The 14,684-nt window shown below is 40.1% G+C and overlaps 2 protein-coding genes across 5 annotated transcripts in view; one reads left to right on the top strand and one right to left on the bottom strand.

Moving 5' to 3' along the window:
• LOC106600438 (cyclin-dependent kinase-like 5) overlaps positions 1-342 on the bottom strand; it is a 162,005-nt gene extending 161,663 nt beyond the window's left edge. The window contains exon 1 of the mRNA XM_045699512.1: positions 159-342. The gene's annotated coding sequence lies outside the window, so the exon portion shown is untranslated. The remainder of the gene's footprint in view (positions 1-158) is intronic.
• Positions 343-1,205: 863 nt separating this feature from the next.
• The window catches only part of scml2 (Scm polycomb group protein like 2), a 48,503-nt gene continuing 35,024 nt past the window's right edge, over positions 1,206-14,684 (top strand). For 2 of the 4 annotated variants that reach the window (XM_045699508.1, XM_045699505.1), the window contains exons 1-6: positions 1,206-1,296; positions 3,986-4,047; positions 12,775-12,877; positions 12,976-13,059; positions 13,154-13,224; positions 13,787-14,021. In XM_045699508.1, coding sequence (XP_045555464.1) covers positions 12,856-12,877; positions 12,976-13,059; positions 13,154-13,224; positions 13,787-14,021 — 412 coding nt within the window. In that variant the 5' untranslated portion in view covers positions 1,206-1,296; positions 3,986-4,047; positions 12,775-12,855. Of the gene's footprint in view, positions 1,309-3,985; positions 4,048-8,776; positions 8,920-12,774; positions 12,878-12,975; positions 13,060-13,153; positions 13,225-13,786; positions 14,022-14,684 lie in introns of those variants that run through there. The other 2 variants (XM_045699506.1, XM_045699507.1) reach the window with 2 other exon arrangements.

Here is a 14,684-nt window from a genome sequence, read left to right as displayed (position 1 = left end):
CCTGCCTGTGCAGTCTATGAAAAAAAACTCGATCTGCACTGACTGAATAACACCATGTCCATGAAAATGATGATGTGGTGTGATGGTGGAGACAGAACAGAACAACTGCATACTAAACGGGAAAAACACATATAACGGTTCAACGATCCAATACTCACTCAGTCAGATCTTTGAAACGGATAAAACCATTCCACCTGCATCATCCTATAACGAAGTGTCGGATGCAGCTAGCCTCAACAGTAACTATTATTAACCTGCACCGTGTTTCATACTCAGCCTACTGCTGGTTATAGCAGCAACGGCATCCTTCTGACTGGCGTCAGCTTAGACCAATAGGAAGGCGAGAAGGGTCATTCCACCTACACCCTGTTTCTCTTAACCTATGAGGGCAGAGTAAGTGTAAAACATTGTCCAAAAGGCGGGATTTTATTTCCGTTCGAGCTGTCTCTCTAGTGACGGTCTGTCCTGCTTTGACAGTACTGAAAGTCTTAGAGCCATTCAGGCTAATTTATCCTATTCTATTATATTATTTAACTTAGCCTAGTTATTTACTGTTCATAATGCTATGGTATGGTATGATGGTTTCTTCTGTCACCTACTTAGTTTAAATGCAAGTAAAGGTGAAATCAGGAAATTATTGAATATTAAAACCATCTCTAAATTATTTGTCTGTAATTATTTCAAGGCTCATTCTATGGAAAAGAGCTAACAAAGCCCAAAACACTCTGAAACCATTAGGCTACCTGTGGCATCTCCTTCTATTCTATTATATTATATTCTATTCTATTCATAATTAATGCTAATGAGCCAAGTTAAAGATGCTATGGGTTTCTATCTATTCGTCGTTCGTTTTATAATAAACTCTGTGACAAAATAGTAGACCTCTCTCACTCTCACCCTCTCTCACTCTCTCTCTCTCTCGGCTAATATAGATCCTTTGCCATAGCATATGTTTTTCATAACATTCTCCTATATATTTTGTACATATTTCTATTCAGATTCAAGATTTTGAATATTATATAATTAATTTATATTCCTTCTACTATGCAGAAAAAGTACCACTAGTCTATTGTAGTTTCGTTTCCTTATAAATATATTTAGTAAATATGGTTAATTTCACAGAAAGATATTCTGTATTTTATAGAATCTATGAATAAATTCCCCTTATTATAAACCTACAGTGGAAAACATAAATTGCAGCTCGCTGTTGGACATGCGCGTGGTGTAGAGCACGGAATATGGCGGCCTGCATCTGATGGCAAAAGAAGGATCTGACGCGAATACCTTCTCGAAACTGTGAGTACTTCGGTGTGTGTATTTCATGATAACTTCCAGATATAGTTTATGGAATTTTCGCTCTCATCTAGGCCCACTGGTTTATGTAGGCTATGTACAAACACTGAGAGAGCAGAGATTAAACGTAAACAATGAGTACTACGCCATGAGCTCGGTGTGTATTTTTCATGGCACATTTTAGCTCTTGTAACATATTCCCTGGACTCTACTGCTGCACAGTGGGCGCTATTGGTGTTTACGATGGTCAATTTCTGTCAGAGAAAGAGATCATCATAATAATAATAATACTTGTGGAGATATGATCGAGGCACATGCTCCATTTCTAAATCGAAATATTAGTTCCTAGCTGACATCATTGACAGGAACAGAGAGAATGATGAAAAAGGGAAAAGGAAACGCATCACACGCCGATGTTTTATTTGGTCAATTGATTTCCAACACACGTTAGTATGTTTTTATTTATACTTTATTGTTTTATTTACACTCGGCTTGCCGTATTTCACCAAAAACTTATTTGCCCAGGGTTGTCTTTGAAAAACAATGAGTCAGTCAATAGGCTTTTCTTTATCTAAGAGAATGCTTAACAGTTGCCTATCTATGTACCCATTTTTGCAATATATATTAATGAATGAAATAAGTATTAACGAAAGATAAACTAAGGGCATATTTTAGTAATTTCTAAACGGCTGTGAGCCTCTTCGGTTAACGCCCACTTCTGAGGAGTGCAGCCACTCGACATGGACACGCCCCCTACATTCGTTTAACTCGGACACCATTCACCTCAGGTCATGTTATACAATGTATCAAATAGAGATTTGATGGTGTAACAGCAAGGGTTCTTACAGGGTAGGTAACATAAACCTAACCACATGTAACATAAGGATTTGCATTAGTGTACACATGAAAAATCCCAATGCAAAGTTACACCTTTTTTGGGGAGTATTACATAAACTAGATCAGAATTTCCAAAGAATGCCGAAGTCATGTCGGGAAAGGTTTGATGTGTGATGTAGTATGGAAGACCCTGCAAGCCAACCTATTCCCTAAAATGTAAACTCCAAAAGGAATAACTTCAAATGTATAACTTCAAATTAAACCAAATCGTTGGCTCTCATGACTACTGGTTTCAATTACTTTCAGCCAACTTACAAGCAAATACTTTATGAATTTATTTTTACAAATCAACTTGCAAGGTTGCTAGCCAACTAACCTAACATTAGCCCTAATAGCCTGCTAAGGTTAGCCTTATTAGCCTGCTAACATTAGCCCTACTTGCCTGCTAATGTTAGCCCTACCAGCCAGTTGCTATCAACACCTAGCTTACAGCTACATTAAAGTAAACCAAAGTCTTAGAAATATATAACACCATACAACCAGTTATCAATGAATGTTAGCTATATGCAGTTATCATAGCCAGCAAGCTAACCAGCCAGCTAAAGTTAGATATTTAGCCAACTAGCTATTAACCAGCCTAGCCAACCACCACGGTTATGGTCGGCAAGCTAGAGCCCTCCTGCTGGAGACCAGCTAGAACACAACTGACACATAACTGCAGATTAAAAGCAAAGAGAAAGCAGAGACTTACAGATTGATAGTTGGGGGCCCATCCGATGCAAACACTTTTATTAGAGTGCAGGCTGAGTTAGCTACCGAAGAGAGGAGAGACGTGCGCTTCATCGGGCCGAAATCCTAAATAGATTTCAGATGTCCGTCAGCTAGCGCGCTAGCACTAATCCAAGGTTGGAAAAGTTGCAAAACTCCCGTAGCCTACTTCACAGAGAACATGACAAAAAGTTGACAAAACAAAAAGGAGAAAAGACGAGGTATTACACAATTACAGCAAGCAGGTATGAGTTTCTCTGTCGTTTGGCGCCCACGGCAAGAAAGCACCGGTGCCTGCTTGCTAAAGTGTTCCCACCTCGATAACACAGCCCACCTATATAACACAGCCACAGTTGTGGGAAAAGTACCCAATTGTCATACTTGAGTAAAAGTAAAAATACCTTAATAGAAAATGACTCAAGTGAAAGTCACCCAGTAAAATACTACTTGAGTAAAAGTATTTGGTTTTATATATACTTAAGTATCAAAAGTAAAAGTATAAATCATTTCAAATTCCTTATATTAAGCGACCTAGGCGGCACTATATCTTCATTTTTTTTTTACATTTACGAATAGCCAGGGGCACACTCCAACACTCTGACATAATTTACAAGCAAAGCATGTGTGTTTAGTGAGTCTGCCAGATCAGAGGCAGTAGGGATGACCAGGGATGTTCTCTTGATAGGTGCTTGAATTGGACCATTTTCCTGTCTTGCTAAGCGATAAAAATGTAACGAATACTATTGGGTGTCAGGGAAAATGTATGGAGTAAAAAGTACATTATTTTCTTTAGGAATGTAGTGAAGTAAAAGCTGTCAAAAATATAAATAGTAAAGTACAGATAGCCCAAAAAACTACTTAAGCAGTACTTAAGTATTTTTACTTAAGTACATTACACCACTGCACAGCCACAATGTCAGTGAATAGCATGAGGTGTGGCTAACGTTACCCAGCTTGGGCTGAATTCACTAGCATAGAGTAGAGCCTCCATATGACGTTGAGAAATTGTGGGTAGTTTATAAGTTATCCGGAAATAAGTTAATAAATATGTAATAACCCCAAGACATTACTATGTTTGTACTTCTAGGTAACCAGATCGGGACTACAACTACGTTACTAAGTCTTTGGCCGTGCTGTGTTCTTACCGTGGTGAGTAAAAACTAATGCTTGCTACCCTTTTAAACTTTTTCAGCTCGAGACCCAAAGGAGAAATTGATGGTCCTCCTGTGACCCAAATCGTCCTACAACAACCCAAACTAATAATGCATAGTGTGTAATAATAGATATACAGTAGCTTGCAGAAGTATTCACCCACTTGGCATTTTTCCTATTTTGTTCCCTTACAACCTGGAATTAAAATAGATTTTTGTGTCATTTGATTTACACAACATGCCTACCACTTTGTAGATTCAAAATATTTTTTATTGTGAAACAAACAAGAAATAAGACAAAAAAACAGAACACTTGAGCATGCATAACTATTCCCCCCCCCCCGTCAATACTTTGTAGAGACACCTTTTGCAGCAATTACAGCTGCAAGTCCCCTGCCGGTATGTCTCTATACGCTTGGCACATCTAGCCACTGGGATTTTTGGCCATTCTTCAAGGCAAAACTGCTACAGCTCCTTCAAGTTTAATGGGTTCCGCTGGTGTGCAGCAATCTTTAAGTCATACCACAGATTCTCAATTGGATTGAGGTCTGGGCTTTGACTAGGCCATTCCAAGACATTAAAATGTTTCCCCCTAAACCATTCGAGTGTTGCTTTAGCAGTATGCTTAGGTTCACTGTCATGCTGGAAGGTGAACCTCCGTCCCAGTCTCAAATCTCTGGAAGACTGAAACAGGTTTCTCTCAAGAATTTCCCTGTATTTAGCACCATCCATCATTCCTTCAATTCTGACCAGTTTCCCAGTCCCTGTCGATGGAAAAACATCCCCACAGCATGATGCTGCCACCACCATGCTTCACTGTGGGGATGGTGTTCTCTGGGTGATGAGAGGTGTTGGGTTTGCCCCAGACATAGAGTTTTCCTTGATGGACAAAAAGCTAAATTTTAGTCTCATCTGACCAGAGTACCTTCTTCCATATGTTTGGGGAGTCTCCCACATGCCTTTTGGCCAACACCAAATGTGTTTGCTTATTTTTTTCTTTAAGCAATGGCTTTTTTCTGGCCACTCTTCCGTAAAGCCCAGCTCTGTGGAGTGTACAGCTTAAAGTGGTCCTATGGACAGATACTCCAATGTCCGCGGTGGAGCTGGGTTATGTTTGGTCTCTTTGTTACCTCTCTGATTAATGCCCTCCTTGACTGGTCCATGATTTTTGGTGGGCAGCCCTCTCTTGGCAGGTTTGTTGTGGTGCCATATTCTTTACATTTTTTAATAACGAATTTAATGGCGCTCCGTGGGATGTTCAAAGTTTCCGATATTTTTTATAACCCAACCCTGATCTATACTCTCCAACTTTGTCCCTGACCTGTTTGGAGAGCTCCTTGGTCTTCATGGTACTGCTTGCTGGGGCCTTTCAGAACGTGTGTGTGTGTGTGTGTGTGTGTGTGTGTGTGTGTGTATTGCACACAGGTGGACTTTATTTAACTAGTTATGTGACTTCTGAAGGTAATTGGTTGCACCAGATCTTATTTAGGGGCTTCATAGTAAAGGGGGTGAATACATATGCACGCACCCCTTTTCAGTTTTCCTATTTTTTTTTTCCTTTTTTGAAACAAGCTATTTTTTTATTTTTTTCACTTCACCAATTTGGACTATTTTGTGTGTGTCCATTGCATGAAATCCAAATAAAAATCAATTTAAATTACAGGTTGTAAAGCAAACAAAATATGAAAAATGCCAAGGGGGATGAATACTTTTGCAAGTCACTGTATTCTCATGACTCACCCTTGACATTCCCAGGGCCACCTTTCGGACCCTACCCATAGTTTAAGACACCCTATGTTACAGGGTTAGTAAAAATAGAACATTTCCTTCCTATGACAACAAAAACTGAACAGTAGAACAATAATCCCTTAGTGGTGTTTATGTCATATATATTCATCTTCTAAATAAAATAAGTGCATATCAGTACTGTTTATGATGGACTACTAGTATAGCCATCCTTTTATACATTATAGCCATTTAATATGATGTTATTAAAGTGTCAGTATTATTTAGTATGGTATTATTAATGTCAGTATTATTATTGTTAGTATTATTTAGTATGGTATTATTCAGTATTATTTAGTATGGTATTATTGTCAGTATTATTTAGTGTGCTATTATTATTATTTAGTATGGTAGTATTATTATTTAGTATTGTTTATTATTGTCAGTATTATTTAGTATGGTATTATTAATGTCAGTATTATTGTCAGTATTATTTAGTATGGTATTATTATTATTTAGTATTGTTTATTATTGTCAGTATTATTTAGTATGGTATTATTGTCAGTATTATTGTCAGTATTATTTAGTATTGTTTATTATTGTCAGTATTATTTAGTATGGTATTATTGTCAGTATTTAGTATGGTATTATTATTGTCAGTATTATTTAGTATGGTATTATTATTGTTTAGTATGGTGTTATTCATTTCAGTATTATTTAGTATGTTATTATTATTGTGGTTCCCCCCAAGCTAAGGAACAGTGTCAGATGCTCTCTCTGACCCTCCAAACTGCATGGACATTACACACAGATATTACTGTATATGTTATTTTGGTTTAGAAACAGGTTGTCAGTGATCTACTCCTGGGCATTTCCATTTAAAAAGGACCCATGAGCGCCAACATGTGAAGTTCATAGAAGCATGTTAAAGCTAATCGATATATTTATTTTTTGAAATTAAGGCATATATACATTCTTCAAGCATTTTCCATCCTAAAAATTTGTAATAATCAAAGGCTTTGATTTCTGGTCAAACAGATGGAAAAGGGGTCTTAGAAAACATCTAGCAGGAAAAAGTCCCAAAAAGTATCAGAAATACATCAAAACACAGTAATGTTGAAGTAAAGACCCCTGCCAACTAATATCAACACCTAGATTCAGTTTTGGAGATTTGCCTTCTCTACGTTTAAGAAACATTGCCTTGTGCCCTTCCTACTGGGCACAGATGTTAGTTCAACGTCTAGATTTGATTTACATTTGGTTGACTTGTCAACTAACGTGAATTCAACTACAAATGTAGGTTCAAAGTTGGGTTAAAAAAAAAAATGGTGCTAACTTTTTGCAGATCCAATCAGTTTTCCACGCTGATTCAACATCATCACTTAATTATAACGTTTTTTTAAAATGACATGGGAACAATGTTGAGGAAACTTTTGCCCAGTGGGTTCTAATTCCGTTACCAAAAACCCACATCTTTAAGATAAAAGTTCTCAACGGAATTACCCAAAAAATCTGTAACGGAATAACTGCAATTGAATTGGCTACAATGGGAAATCATAGTAGTCACAAACCACAGTTGTGTCACCTGCTATTGTCGTTCCTTCCGCTGGCATACTGTTATGTTAAGCTCATTACTGTCTTCTGCCATCTGGTGGTCAAAGCAAGACAGTGAAGACCTAGACAACCTTTCTTTCTCTCTCTCTCTCTCAGTTAATGCCCTCTCTCCTGGCTCTTACTGATACCTACCTACTAGGGCTGGGAATTGCCAGGGACCTTACCAAGATTCTGTTAACGGATGTAAATCCACTTCACCTACTGTAGTTCAACAGCCAAGGTGTGGTGTCATAGGCATAGCTGACACCCCATTCTTTCTGCAGACATCTTTCAATCTTAATTCGGAGCAGATATTTAAGAGTTTTGGAAAATATGGTCACATAAAAAACTGAGGGAGATTTTACCGTAAGTCTGTTTCATTTTAAAGTGAAAAGTTGGAGTCAAAGCGTAATTCCGTTATCGTGGAATTGCACTCCTCTAGTAATAAGGAAACAGACCTAACTAAAACACTAGCACTTCCTCTCCTGTTGTAAAGTGGGGACATCTCCTCTAGTAATAAGGAAGCAGACCTAACTAAAACACTAGCACTTCCTCTCCTGTTGTAAAGTGGGGACATCTCCTCTAGTAATAAGGAAGCAGACCTAACTAAAACACTAGCACTTCCTCTCCTTTTGTAAAGTGGGGACATCTCCTCTAGTAATAAGGAAGCAGACCTAACTAAAACACTAGCACTTCCTCTCCTTTTGTAAAGTGGGGACATCTCCTCTAGTAATAAGGAAGCAGACCTAACTAAAACACTAGCACTTCCTCTCCTGTTGTAAAGTGGGGACATCTCCTCTAGTAATAAGGAAGCAGACCTAACTAAAACACTAGCACTTCCTCTCCTGTTGTAAAGTGGGGACATCTCCTCTAGTAATAAGGAAGCAGACCTAACTAAAACACTAGCACTTCCTCTCCTGTTGTAAAGTGGGGACATCTCCTCTAGTAATAAGGAAGCAGACCTAACTAAAACACTAGCACTTCCTCTCCTGTTGTAAAGTGGGGACATCTCCTCCAGTAATAAGGAAGCAGACCTAACTAAAACACTAGCACTTCCTCTCCTGTTGTAAAGTGGGGACATCTCCACTCCTTTCTGTCCTGGGGGCGTGGCCCTCCTGAATGGAACGCGGCCTCGACCAGTGAGCAGACACACATCGTCTGTCTGTTAATGAGAGGTTCTGGAATCCTTTTCATGTTCGAGTTCTTGACTCCCCCAGACAGACTCCCCCAGATGTACATGGCTTAATGGCCTTTTACGGAGGCTAGGAATCTTTATGGCTGGGGCAAGCTCAATGAGATCCACATCTAAGAAGGGGAGGAAGGGAGCGAGAGAGGGTGAGGGGCTGGAAAGAGAGGGGCTGGGGAGAGGGACAGAGAGCTGTTACACTGCAAAACCTAAACCTGACATTTTTGTTGGCTCAGGAGAGATGTTGATAGAGAGAGAATTCCTTCTTCTTTTTCCATCACATGGATTTAATTGGGACTTTGCTGGTTAGCTGGAGGTTTTCTCACCTTGAGCGTCCTCTTTGGTGATTGGTTTCATCTTGAGAATGTAAGATATCCATAGAACCAGAGTGGTCTAGGCTCCATTGCTCATTGTTACCCTCCTAAAACAGCCTTATCTAGTTGGCTGTGTGGGCACATTTCCTTTCCTGCCTATGTGTTATTGTTTTGTACCTTGCACTGGGAGAATGATTAGATTGGATGTGCATGTGCGCTACATCTGAACAGGTTCTAATTGTTAGACAACACCAGTTATTGTTCTGTCTGTCTGTACTGTCTGGAGGCTTCAGTCTTCAGCCTGGGTCGTGTTATTATTCTCTCTGTCTGTACTGTCTGGAGGCTTCAGTCTTCAGCCTGGGACATGTTATTCTCTCTGTCTGTACTGTCTGGAGGGTTCAGTCTTCAGCCTGGGACATGTTATTCTCTCTGTCTGTACTGTCTGGAGGGTTCAGTCTTCAGCCTGGGTCATGTTATTATTCTGTCTGTCTGGAGGGTTCAGTCTTCAGCCTGGGTCATGTTATTATTCTGTCTGTCTGGAAGCTTCAGTCTTCAGCCTGGGTCGTGTTATTATTCTCTCTGTCTGTACTGTCTGGAGGGTTCAGTCTTCAGCCTGGGTCATGTTATTATTCTGTCTGTCTGGAGGCTTCAGTCTTCAGCCTGGGTCGTGTTATTATTCTCTCTGTCTGTACTGTCTGGAGGCTTCAGTCTTCAGCCTGGGTCATGTTATTATTCTGTCTGTCTGGAGGGTTCAGTCTTCAGCCTGGGTCATGTTATTATTCTGTCTGTCTGGAGGGTTCAGTCTTCAGCCTGGGTCATGTTATTATTCTGTCTGTCTGGAGGGTTCAGTCTTCAGCCTGGGTCATGTTATTATTCTGTCTGTCTGGAGGGTTCAGTCTTCAGCCTGGGTCATGTTATTATTCTGTCTGTCTGGAGGGTTCAGTCTTCAGCCTGGGTCATGTTATTATTCTGTCTGTCTGGAGGCTTCAGTCTTCAGCCTGGGTCATGTTATTATTCTGTCTGTCTGGAGGGTTCAGTCTTCAGCCTGGGTCATGTTATTATTCTGTCTGTCTGGAGGGTTCAGTCTTCAGCCTGGGTCATGTTATTATTCTGTCTGTCTGGAGGGTTCAGTCTTCAGCCTGGGTCATGTTATTATTCTGTCTGTCTGGAGGCTTCAGTCTTCAGCCTGGGTCATGTTATTATTCTCTCTCTCTGTACTGTCTGGAGGGTTCAGTCTTCAGCCTGGGTCATGTTATTATTCTCTCTCTCTGTACTGTCTGGAGGGTTCAGTCTTCAGCCTGGGTCATGTTATTATTCTGTCTGTCTGGAGGCTTCAGCCTGGGTCATGTTATTATTCTGTCTGTCTGGAGGCTTCAGACTTCAGCCTGGGTCATGTTATTATTCTCTCTGTCTGTACTGTCTGGAGGGTTCAGTCTTCAGCCTGGGTCATGTTATTATTCTGTCTGTCTGGAGGCTTCAGCCTGGGTCATGTTATTATTCTGTCTGTCTGGAGGCTTCAGTCTTCAGCCTGGGTCATGTTATTATTCTGTCTGTCTGGAAGCTTCAGTCTTCAGCCTGGGTCATGTTATTATTCTGTCTGTCTGTACTGTCTGGAGGCTTCAGTCTTCAGCCTGGGTCATGTTATTATTCTGTCTGTCTGGAAGCTTCAGTCTTCAGCCTGGGTCATGTTATTATTCTCTCTGTCTGTACTGTCTGGAGGGTTCAGTCTTCAGCCTGGGTCATGTTATTATTCTGTCTGTCTGGAGGGTTCAGTCTTCAGCCTGGGTCATGTTATTATTCTGTCTGTCTGGAGGGTTCAGTCTTCAGCCTGGGTCATGTTATTATTCTGTCTGTCTGGAGGCTTCAGTCTTCAGCCTGGGTCATGTTATTATTCTGTCTGTCTGGAGGCTTCAGTCTTCAGCCTGGGTCATGTTATTATTCTGTCTGTCTGGAGGCTTCAGTCTTCAGCCTGGGTCATGTTATTATTCTGTCTGGAGGCTTCAGCCTGGGTCATGTTATTATTCTGTCTGTCTGGAGGCTTCAGACTTCAGCCTGGGTCATGTTATTATTCTCTCTGTCTGTACTGTCTGGAGGGTTCAGTCTTCAGCCTGGGTCATGTTATTATTCTGTCTGTCTGGAGGCTTCAGTCTTCAGCCTGGGTCATGTTATTATTCTGTCTGTCTGTACTGTCTGGAGGGTTCAGTCTTCAGCCTGGGTCATGTTATTATTCTGTCTGTCTGGAGGCTTCAGTCTTCAGCCTGGGTCATGTTATTATTCTCTCTGTCTGTACTGTCTGGAGGGTTCAGTCTTCAGCCTGGGTCATGTTATTATTCTGTCTGTCTGGAGGCTTCCTTCAGCCTGGGTCATGTTATTATTCTGTCTGTCTGTACTGTCTGGAGGGTTCAGTCTTCAGCCTGGGTCATGTTATTATTCTGTCTGTCTGGATGCTTCAGTCTTCAGTCTGGGTCATGTTATTATTCTGTCTGGAGGCTTCAGTCTTCAGTCTGGGTCATGTTATTATTCTGTCTGTCTGGAGGCTTCAGTCTTCAGCCTGGGTCATGTTATTATTCTGTCTGTCTGGAGGCTTCAGTCTTCAGCCTGGGTCATGTTATTATTCTCTCTCTCTGTATCTGTCTGGAGGTTCTCTTCAGTCTGGGTCATGTTATTATTCTGTCTGTCTGGAGGCTTCATTTCAGCCTGGGTCATGTTATTATTCTGTCTGTCTGGAGGTTCAGTCTTTAGCCTGGGTCATGTTATTATTCTGTCTGTCTGGAGGTTCGTCTTCAGCCTGGGTCATGTTATTATTCTGTCTGTCTGGAGGCTTCAGTCTTCAGCCTGGGTCATGTTATTATTCTCTCTCTCTGTACTGTCTGGAGGGTTCAGTCTTCAGCCTGGGTCATGTTATTATTCTGTCTGTCTGGAAGCTTCAGTCTTCAGCCTGGGTCATGTTATTATTCTCTCTGTCTGTACTGTCTGGAGGCTTCAGTCTTCAGCCTGGGTCATGTTATTATTCTGTCTGTCTGGAGGCTTCAGTCTTCAGTCTGGGTCATGTTATTATTCTGTCTGTCTGGATGCTTCAGTCTTCAGTCTGGGTCATGTTATTATTCTGTCTGGAGGCTTTAGCCTGGGTCATGTTATTATTCTGTCTGGAGGCTTTAGCCTGGGTCATGTTATTATTCTGTCTGGAGGCTTTAGCCTGGGTCATGTTATTTGTAGAAAAAAGGTTATGTCTGTTTTTTTCTATGCATTGAACGAATCTTCCTTTTATCTACCTCCTTTTACTACTTTGGACGTGACTAAAAGCCACACCTTTCATGTCAGTAGAAGTTGTTCAAGGTGTCCTAACTCATCTGTATGGGCTAGTACAAGAGCATGGACTCCAGTCTTACTGTACTTTGGATAAAAGTGTCTGCTACATGGCATATATTACTGTACCGTCCACAGCCATGACAGCTGTGACCTCATCACTTCTCCAAATACTCTTTGATCTTCAGAAGCCTGCATGGTCCAGAGGCCTAGTAAATTATTCCACTGTCTGTCAGTGATGGAATCAACTTATGGTTTTCATTCCCTCAGAATGCGTTCATCGTGATTAACGCTGGTCCTTTTCCTTCTGTGTCCTGTTCCCAGCTTCTGCTGCTTTAGTTGCTGTGGCAATCAAGATGATCAAAAATTCCCCTCCATTTCAGTTGTTGCTGTTAGATATTTCTCCAGTAGATGTTTCTTTGTGTGTACTCTTGCTGAAACAAGCTGTGGATATTGATTTTGCCTGCTGTACCAACCTAGAAAGAGGGCCCCGCCTAACTCTACTTGTCTTCCTTGTTTAAAAGGTATCTTGACCTCAATGGAACTTCCTGGTTAAATAAAGGTTAATAAATAAATGTCTCTCTCTGTGTATCTACTCTAGGAGCTCAGCATCGTGTCGGTAGTGGCACATTGACCGGTCTGGGGTCCCCTCACCTGGCACCTGGTGGTACCATCGGTCAAAATGGGCCGAACACCTCAGAAAGGTCATAATTTTTTTTATAGTTTTGTGTTGGATTGGTTCTATTATTTTCTATTCTACTCTAAAGTGTATTGATAAGAGGTTGAATTGTCTCCTTTTCAGAGCCAAAAGAAGAGAGGAGGGAGAAACCTGAGAGAAGTAACCCCTCTCCGGGAACCGGTCCCCCCTCTTTGGATAAATCTAGTGGTATTAAACATGTTTCCTGCAATCTTCTTCTCTGTCACAATATAGTGTAACCTAAGATTTCCGATAGTATTAACTGTGCCCTTTGTTTTGCCAGAACCGTTCAGTTGGGAGGAGTACCTTAAGGAAACGTCATCCACAGCCGCTTCTCCCAGCTGTTTCAGACAGGTAGATATGACCTAGTAACTACAACACTAAGGGCTGCTTTAGGAAGTGCTTTTTGACTTGTGTCAATCCCAAATCAACCCCTAACCACCCCATGCATTCCTAGATCTGAGAGTATTAGAAAAAGTGTCAACAATTTGGTAACATTAGCATAACATTAGGTTTAGATAAAACTCTGCCTAACATAACATTAGGTTTAGATAAAACTCTGCCTAACATAACATTAGGTTTAGATAAAACTCTGCCTAACATAACATTAGGTTTAGATAGGGAAAGAGGGATACCTAGTCAGTTGTACAACTGAATGTATTCAACTGAAACGTGTCTTCTGCATTTAACCCAACCCCTCTGAATCAGAGAGGTGCAGAGGGCTTCCTTAATCGACATCCACGACTTTGGCGGCCGGGGAACAGTGGGTTAACTTCCTTGCTCAGGGACAGAACGACAAAATTATTATTTTTGTCCGGTTACTGGCCCAATGCTCTAACCACCCAGGCTACCTGTCGCCCCATATAAGCAAATCATTCCATTATTGACTGATCCATTGTCCTCCTGTCTCCCCCAGTCCCGTTTCCCTCCCAGTAATGACTTCAAGGCTGGTATGAAGCTGGAAGCCCACGACCCTCGGAACAACACGTCCATCTGCATCGCCACGGTGATGGGTATGATGGGTACACGTCTGCGTCTCCGTCTGGACGGGAGTGACAACACCAACGATTTCTGGAGACTGGTGGACTCCTCAGACATTCAGCCTATAGGGACCTGTGAGAGGAAAGGAGACATGCTGCAGCCACCTCTGGGTAAAGGCTGCACTATATCCTGAAATGTGCTACATAGAAATAACATATTATAACATAACATATTATCGCATATAACATATTATAACATATCATATAACATAACATATTATAACATTGCATATTATAACATATAATTTTATAACATATTATAACATATCATATTATAGCATATTATAACATAGCATATTATATCATAGCATATTATAACATATTATAACATAACATATCATATAGCATATTATAACATATTATAACATAACATATCATATAGCATATTATAACATATATTATAACATAACATATTATAACATAACATATTATACAATATCATATAGAATATTATAACATATTATAACATCTCATATAGCATATTATAACATAACATTATAACATCTCATTTAGCATATTATAACATAGCATATTATAACATTACATCTCATATAGCATATTATAACATAGCATATCATATAGCATTATAGCATATTACAACATAACATTATAACATCTCATATAGCATATTATAACATATTATAACATAACACATTATAGCATATTATAACATATTATAACATAGCGTATTATAACATAACACAACATATCATATAGCATATTATAACATAACACATTATAACATATTATAACATAGCATATTATAACATAACA

This window comes from Salmo salar, chromosome ssa17, assembly GCF_905237065.1.
Source record: "Salmo salar chromosome ssa17, Ssal_v3.1, whole genome shotgun sequence".
In the NCBI taxonomy this organism is placed as follows: domain Eukaryota; kingdom Metazoa; phylum Chordata; class Actinopteri; order Salmoniformes; family Salmonidae; genus Salmo; species Salmo salar.
Note: the sequence above shows the minus strand (reverse complement) of the source record. Positions and strands in the feature narration are given on the sequence as shown.